At 30.3% G+C, this 9,180-nt stretch overlaps 1 protein-coding gene across 1 annotated transcript; it reads left to right on the forward strand.

Annotated features, from left to right (window-relative positions):
* The first annotated feature begins 7,477 nt into the window (after positions 1-7,477).
* On the forward strand, positions 7,478-8,886 carry MYB14 (R2R3 Myb14 transcription factor). The gene is given in 3 exon segments (NM_001281203.1): positions 7,478-7,610; positions 7,897-8,026; positions 8,340-8,886. Coding segments are annotated over 3 exon segments (810 nt in total).
* Positions 8,887-9,180: the final 294 nt, after the last annotated feature.

The following is a 9,180-nucleotide window of genomic DNA, read 5'->3' on the forward strand; positions in this document are numbered from 1 at the left end:
GTATTTCTTAACAATAATTACTTTTAGGAAAGTTATTAACACCCAAAGTCATACAAATTGTATTAGAGCCGAGGTCACAGGTTCAAACACTAAGAATGTATGTGGTTAGGCATTGGGAGGAAATTATTGGCAGATCGAAGTTGATCGATGATGCACTATAAGATCAATCTCTTTTAAGAGAGTTGATAACACCTAAAGTCCTACACTTATTAAATTAAATAATTATCTGTCAAACTGTAGTAACATTTTTCAGAAATTTTATCAGTGTTATAAAAAGTTAGTTTTTAGTCAAATCTTAACTCCACTTTTTATCTAAAGATAAATTAAGATTAAATAGAATTACTTTAAATCATAATAATATGGATAAATTTATAAAAAATTTATGATATTAGATTATTATTTATTAAGATGTATTGATTTCGTCAAGTCTGGTGTTCTGGGCTTATGTAATTCTTTTTTTTATTTTTAAAAATAAGGATAAATTCTTTTTGTTTTTTATAAAAAAAAAATACATACTTTATTTACGAGACAACACGCGTCTTGATACAAGAATTCTTATATTTTTTATAAGAGTTTTTACTTTAAAAAGTAAAAAGTAAAAAATAAAAAATACATTCAAACATAGCATTGAATGGGAATAATTTTGATAACAACATCTAACATAAATAATTTGTAAATAAGAGGAAGCCTTGATGCAACGTCGTTGAATGTGGTAAGTAGAAATCATATTGGAATTGGCAGATGTAGTGTTTTGCATTCATCATCAGCTTGAAATATGTAAATTTTATTCCCAAATAAATGATAGCTATTCAATTTAAAAATGATTCAACTTGGAAGAGAGCACATGAAGACGAGTCAAGTCAAGCGGGGCGTCCTGCGGCTCAAGAAGGCTACAATTTGTGCTTTATGTGGTCCTCCCACTGACCATGACCACCACATCTAAATTTTGAACTTTTTAATTATTTTATTTTATTTTAATATTCCCAATGATCCATGGATAATTTTGGGTTCAAGCCGGCTAGATTTTCAGTTGCCTGCAACTTGTCCACGTGTATGTTGGTTCTATCAGGCGCAACCTTTTGAATGCCATTGCTAAGAACATTTGATTCTCTTCATTTAATTCATGATAAATAATATATATATATATATATACTATTCACTTTATTATTACATTTTGTAATTTATGCTCCGAGTAGATGATTCGACAAGTAATTTTACCCTAACATGTTTTTCACATATTTGAATTGAGTAGTGATGTGTATAACTCGTTTTATAAATATATAATTTTTTTATTAATATATATAATAAAAATATGATCTGAATAGTCTAGTTTATTAATTGAATTGATTAATCTAATTATAATTTTAAATTATTTAATTTAAATAGACTTATTTTAAATGATTTTTTAAATAAATAGGTCAATTAAATTATAAACATTTGTAATTAAGAGGTTAATAATTGATATACAATCTAACTTAATCTTATTGATTATCAATAAAAAAAAATTAAATTAATTAAATAGAATAAATGTATTGTACGATTCGTTAAGTGTTTGGGTTTATGGTACCATGAATAATTAAATTTTATAATATATTATTTAACTAATAATATTTAAATTTTAATTAATACTCAAATATTTTAGATAAATTAACTTTTTATCTTTTAAAAATCAACTATTTATCTTTTACCAAACCAAATTGTTGTATTAGATGGATGGCTTATTTTTGCACATAATTCTATTGGTATTTAATAATTTAAGATGAGGAAGAATGTGAATCTAATCCCTTTTCAAATTGGGTATTACATAATTTAATTAAATAATCCTATTCATATGATTATTTATATTATATTTAATAATTTATATTATATTATTTAACTAATTTTTAATTTTTAATTAATGTGAGAGATTAATTTCTCATTTATTAAAATTAAACAAATTATTGTATTAAATTAATGGATAGACTATCCTCGAGATTAACATATGATTTATTTATAAGCAAATTTTCTTAAGAGCCTAATATATATATATATATATTAATTTTCTTTACTTGGTATAATAATCTAATCCATCTATTTCGGGTTGTGACTCAATTAACGCATATGTCTGTCCAACTTTAATCCAATTTATACATTTTTCTCAATCATAAGGCCAACCCAATTATCACCCAAGTTTCAGGAAAATGGTTTTGGTTCAATTCAAATTGTCAAATTTGGATTATTGAATTTGGATTGAGTTTTTATACCATTTTGCTTTAAAAAAATGGTTTTGGTTGAACTCAAATTGAATTGTTGAATTTGGACTGAATTTATATATATATATATTCATAAGAGTGAAAAAAAATATTATTAAATTAAAATTATTTATAAATCATATAATTTGAAATTAGAAAAATGCATGTGATCAAAAGTCATAACTGCCAGAGGTTCCGAAGGGACGTTCAATGAATCGGGACTGACAGAAACAGTTGAAAAGCCCCTATGCAGAATCATGGAAGTAGAGAAAAATGTAATGGGTTTGAAGATGAACAACAAGACATGGCCAAAATGTCACGTGCGCTTGCTTAATTTCTTCTTTCAACAAATGCTATAATAATATATTATATATGCTTAAGATTTTCTTCGGTTATCTTCTTGGATTACTATTTTGTCCTTTTTCTCCTATATATTTACTAATTTATATTTGACCTTTTTATTTATTAATTCATTTTCCATGGTGGCCAATGGGATGATCCCACATCCATGTCGTCATTCATGCATCTCTCCCTCCTTCAACCTTGACAAGCCATCAAATTTAATATACTTAAAAAGTCAATTTGATTTTAAACTTAAATTATATACTTGTGTGTTTGAATATATTTTCTAGAGTAGAAAATTTTGTCAGTTTTAAAATTCTAAAAATTTAAGAGAGAAAAACTTTTCTCTTGTACAATTTTTTTTCTTTTAATTTTAAAAAGTGGCTTCAAGATAATGAGTTACTTTTTATGTAAAAATGCTTAAATTATAGAAAATATATTTAAATGCTGGTTATCGATTCAAGATTTATTATTATTAAATCGATCCTTATTTAATTATTAAGGTTATTTAATATAATCATTATAAAAAATATTTAAATAATTAAATTGTCGTATTTGTTGTTGTAATGACTTGTACTCAACTGTATAGATATTATCCGTTTTAAATTCAAATAAGACCTCACATTAAGATCGAATATCAACTTTAATATCATTTATAATGACCTTCATCAAATCGTGTATATATTATTCACTAAAAACCCTCAAAGTTTTAAAATATGTTCACAACCATAAGGTTAAAATAAGTCTATACATAGTCATTCAGTTAGATAATCTAAATTTATACGTTATGTTTAAGAAATAATGCATATATAATCAATTAAAATTTTAAAGTTTTAAAACGTGTCCACAATCATGAGATTAAGAAAAGTCTATGTATATATATATATAGAGTTATTCGATTAGCTAATCTAAATTTATAAGTCATGTTTAAGAAATAAGATAATTATAAAACAAGTCGAATCAAATATATTTTATACACCATACGAAACCAAAAAGACTAAAAGAAAGTGAAGTAAAATAAATAGTTATGAAAGCTAAATGGGATACGTAACGCCAGTCAAATGAGGGAAAGTGTTTTTGTTGTTTTGGGAAACATATTAAATAGATTTGAGATGAGGGGAGGGACAGACGTACAACTTGGATTTGCATGAAGCATTGAAGCTTTATATATACAAGGAAAAGAAAGTAGAAAAAATAGATGTTGTAAAGTCAAGTCTTGAAATATAAAATAAATTAAATGATTATTTCAGCAAGAAGCAACTTCGGTGTTGGTCAAGCCATTAATTTATTGGAGATTTGACCAGCTTTTTATGTTTGAAATCTGTAGAAAGGTATTCCAGTTGTACCTCAGAGCTGGTAGGACTTCTCTTTCTAAGCCAATCGGATTCGAAAAATATATATATACAGACATAAAAATCTAAATATTTTGATTTTTTCAACTCAACCAAAAAATAAACAACGACTTTAGTCACACCTTAAAAAAATTAATAAATATATCAAAGTAGAAAAAAAATATAAAAAAATATTTAAAATCAATAAATTATTTTTATATAATATTTTAAACATATTAAATTTATTTTAATTATATTTAATTTTTTAAATGCCTTTCATAATATAACTAAATATGATAAGATTGTTTTTTATTTTTTTATTTTTTTACTATTTTTGAATAACCACACATGATCAATAGTTACAGATTTCTAACTCTTAAATGAATCTTAAAATATCCTCAATTAGGATCGTAATTGAACTTATAATATTAAAAAAAAAAAACCCTAAATTGATAAAAGAATCTAAATAATTTTTTTCCATTTTTAAAAAACTTATGGCTCAATTTTAATATAAAAAAATCAAATTATTAATTTGATCTTCATATTAAAAGAAAAAAATTATCCACCCCCTTTCAAAAAAAAATTCTATAAAATAGGCTTTATACGGACTTGCGTTTAACTTTCAAACAATGACATGTTAGATATTTTTATTCTCCCCATCAACTTGTAAGTTAATGTCATATGTTGAGGTCATTAAGCTACCTAAACGTAAAAATAGAGACTTTTTGCTTCAAGGTTTTTTAAAATATGCAAGTCTAAATCTTTGTTCAAAACCGCTGAATTCAACGGGACCAAATTCAACCAACACCAAATTGATTGTAATCGAATCAAATTTAATTTACTTAACTTGATTCTCAAGTTGTATCAAATGAGATCTACTCCTAAATTAAAATTACACGTAATCTCTTAAAAGCATATAATTATTCCATGCTAAACTATAAGGTTTCATCCTTGATAGAAATTCATTCGAATCCATTTTTTTTCTTCCACGTGTAGCTCTAAGATGGTATTGTAGTCTAAATTCTAACAAAAAGAGACAGATGGCTATTAAAAGTTGTTTTCAAGGGCCAGTGCTGCTTCGGAAAATCAGAAAGGAAAAATTTGTCCGAAGAAGAGAAAACAGACGAGATTTACCTACCCAAAGTTTGGAATTGGTTGATGTATAATGAAAGTTGGGACTTTTTCTATTCAAAGCGTTGGACTTTGTTCTATATGATATAAGCATATTCAAAGGGACTGCAGATATGTTGATCAATAGTCTCCAACGCCAGCCATACTAGGTCTATAACGTTTCAAAGTTAGCAGCTGAACCACGTTCCTTCCACGGTATCTTCATCGACAAAACCCTTGAAACCATTGTCGTCTTTGTTTCATTTTTTCTCAGTACGAGGCACATACGTGGCGGAATGATGTCCACCTCTGCAAGAATCAAGCTCATGCATTACTCTAGCTTCATTGAAACAAAGGCCAACTCCCTTGTACCAGAAGAAAATGCCCGATTTGATGCTGAAACTCATGTCGCTTTTCACCTAATTCATGACATAAGGGATTGAAAATCTGGATTATGAAAATTATGTCCACCAGCCCCTTTGTTCCACAGTTAATTGTAAATTATATTTCGATCATGGCCCGACTGGTTTTTCTTGTACTTGCGTTCATTCCCTGTTGACGGGATGAATATTTTAGCTACTTTTAGCTTAGACTAATGCTGAAAACCATCATTAGGGGATTCAGGTATCAATCAACTAGGGTTTTTATTTGAGAGGGATGGAGATGCTAATATGGAAATGGATTCACATATCGTGATTGAAAGCTCTGACAAATTTTGCACACCCATTTACAAACGTTGGTAGAAATTGACTTCATCAGCCCTATGAGTAATGATCATATTTTTTTATTTTTTTTTCTTGTCATGTGACGTAGGCTTTGGAAAAATCCAAGATGAACCTTCACTGATTAAGTTTTAATTGAGCACCCACATTGTGAAAAATGATTTGGGTTAGGGGCTTCACCAATCATAGAGCTTATACAAGTGGAAAATGGAAATTCAATGAGGCGGCCACACAGCAATATTCATAAATATAAATATGAAGCTGATTAATTAATTAACGTTAATGAGATGGACAGACCAAAGTCCAGATGGGGTTGACGGGTATAAATTTTATATGTCTAGGGAAAAATAATTATTTAAGATAAGGCAGGCATAAAAGCAATAATAATATTTGGCCTACTGACGTGCACTAGCCTCTTTCTTTGACCCCTTCACACCATCGATGCTAAATTCCAAGCAGCCCAAATACTTCAACAAATGTGAACTGCACGTGTACACTCTCACACTCGTGTCCATTTTGTGAATATGGTATTAGGTGTTGTGTTAGGGTCTAATTTTGGGTCGAGTTAAGAGAACACTTATTCATCATACTTTAGCTGGATATGGAAAGTTTTTGAATATGCAATGAAGAAAAGGAAAGAAATTTATTTCAAATTTCATCCATTAGTATTTTTATAAATTTATTTTTTTAAAGAGATTTAAATGAAAATATTTTAAGTAGAAGTGTTTAAAAATCCTCTAATAATTAAATTTTATTCTTTAAAAATTAAAATTTATATATATAAAATATATTTATCGGATGTAACCGGTAAAATTTGAAATATGTGACGATTTTATATATTTACATTAGGGTGGTGTTTATTTTTTGATTGAATAGAAAAAATCAAAATATTTGATTTTTCTAATTTAACTAAAAATAACTTGTTCACATCGTTCAATATAACTAAACTGAATTTATTATTAATAGATTCAATTTAGTTATATTGAAGAATATAAACGGATTACTTTTAACTGAATATAAAAAATTAAGTATTTTAATTTTTCATATTCAATAAAAAAACAAACATCACTTAAGATTCATATTATCAATGAAAAACTCAAAATTAAAATATTTCTGCATATATTCTAAGGCACCGCCTTAAGATGAGCCTGTTATTCTATTAAAGAGATAATAACGAATTTGAAAAGGCAGAAAAGGAAAATACCAAGAAGGATTTGGGGATATTGAACGTCACATTCATAGGGATCACCTTGCAGAAGAAAACAAAAACAAGATGAAATTCATTCCGGGTAAGTTATTATATAGCAAGTTGGTGCGTTAATTTGCCAAAGTTGGTCACAAGTTTCATTAAAATAATAATAATAATAATAGGAAAGAAAGAAGGAAAAGAAAAATTCTTGAACTCAAATGTAAAATATCTGAACATGCCCCAATTAATGGCCATGCTAGTTCAAGGAAAAGAAAAACCCCACGTTTTATTTGACCAATAAACAAACACTCGTGTCATCCAGTGAGGCGGTTCCTAGCAATTGTGGGCTAAAAAGGATATGCCTTTTTATTTTCTTTTTTTTCTAAATTCTATCAACAGTTGTTTGTACTATCTGCAAATTGCAGCAGCTGGACTCCTCATTATAAATACCCGCTCATGGGCTTCAAATCGGTTTGAGCTTGGGACATCAAGAGAGAACACAGAGATAAACAAGGGTGTCTCAGTCTCAAATCCTTACGTAGAAAAGAAAAAATGGGGAGAGCTCCATGTTGTGAGAAGATGGGGTTGAAGAAAGGTCCATGGACTCCCGAAGAAGATCAGATTTTGGTCAATTACATCCACCTTTATGGCCATGGAAACTGGAGGGCACTTCCCAAACAAGCTGGTAAGTACTCCATCCAATCCAAACTCAGTAGAAAGAAAGAAAGAAAGAAAGAGAGAGAGAGAGAGAGAGAGAGAAAGAGAGAAAAGCCTTGAACATCCAGGAAGAAGAAATTTAGAGGAAGGGCATGTGTGTAGTATGTATATTAGTATGATCAAAGGAATGGCAACAATGCTTTTCCAATTTCATTTTTCTGGGTTTTCTAGATTCCACTGCCTACTGCTTTATATATGTATTTAACACATGGTATATGTGAATCTAAATTGCATTTTTCACTTTGGTTTTTCAGGCTTATTGAGGTGTGGAAAGAGTTGCAGACTTCGATGGACGAATTATCTGAGGCCGGATATCAAACGGGGAAACTTCACCAGTGAAGAAGAAGAAACCATCATCGAGTTACATGAAAGGCTGGGCAATAGGTGTGTATTTGGCCTGATTTTTTTGTTTCCCAGAAGATACTGTTGTCTTAGCATTTTGGAAGCACTTCTCTTGCTTTCAGTTTTTGTTTTCAAAAACACTATCCAAACTCCAAAGTGTTTTCACTTGATCAGTTAATTTTGTAAAAGAAACATGTGGGACTGAAAAGATTCCCTACTGAAACACAGACATGTGAGAGTGCAGTAACAAGTTTTTCTTTATATGGAATTAAAAATATGAAAGAGGCTGATTAATAAAGACATTAGCTAGCAAATGCAGACACTTGACATGAATTTATTTTCTCAAACTCTGCAGATGGTCAGCGATAGCAGCGAAACTACCGGGGAGGACAGACAATGAGATAAAAAATGTGTGGCACACCCACTTGAAGAAGAGGCTCAAGCACAACCACGCCACGCCACCCCCTAAAAGACACTCTCTTGATGCGTCCCACGTCGAAAAACAACAAAACCCCATTAGTTCTGCAACCAATTCGAGATCGGAGAGCCTTGGGTATGGACCAGTACTGTCCCCACAGCAGTCCTTTAGCGATATCTCCTCAGCCGCCACCACCACGACCACCGCCACCATGTCCGACATTACTACACCCTGCATTAAGGTCGATTCACTGGAGGAGTTCCCAGAAATGGACGAGAATTTCTGGTCGGAAGTACTGTCATCCAACAAATCCGGCGCGGCGGGTGATTTGCCAGGGGCGGCCAGTGGTCCACAGCTTCAGTTTCCATTCTCTCCGCGTGCTGTCATTGGCAGTAGTCCATATAGCACGTATGACATGGACATGGAATTTTGGTACAATATTTTCACAAGGTCCGGGGAGTTGCATGAATTATCAGAAATATGAGGGAAGGGGCTTGTAATTTTCAAGTTGTCCGATGTGGGAAATGGGAAATGGGAAACGGGAAAATGAAATTCTTTGGGTGGCCTCTTTTGACTGTTGAAAGATTGGACAACAATTATCGGTGGGACAGGAGCTGTCATACCGGTTAGAATTATTCATGTATCGAACAGACTCAGCCAAATGATTGTCGGCAAGCAATAATTTTCTTCGATAAAATAAAGGGGGAATGAAAAATGTGTACATTTTAATGATGTTGATTGAGAATGACTTGCAGGATATAGTGGTTTTTTGGCCCTT

Source organism: Vitis vinifera, chromosome 7, assembly GCF_030704535.1.
Source record: "Vitis vinifera cultivar Pinot Noir 40024 chromosome 7, ASM3070453v1".
NCBI classification, from domain to species: Eukaryota; Viridiplantae; Streptophyta; class Magnoliopsida; order Vitales; family Vitaceae; genus Vitis; species Vitis vinifera.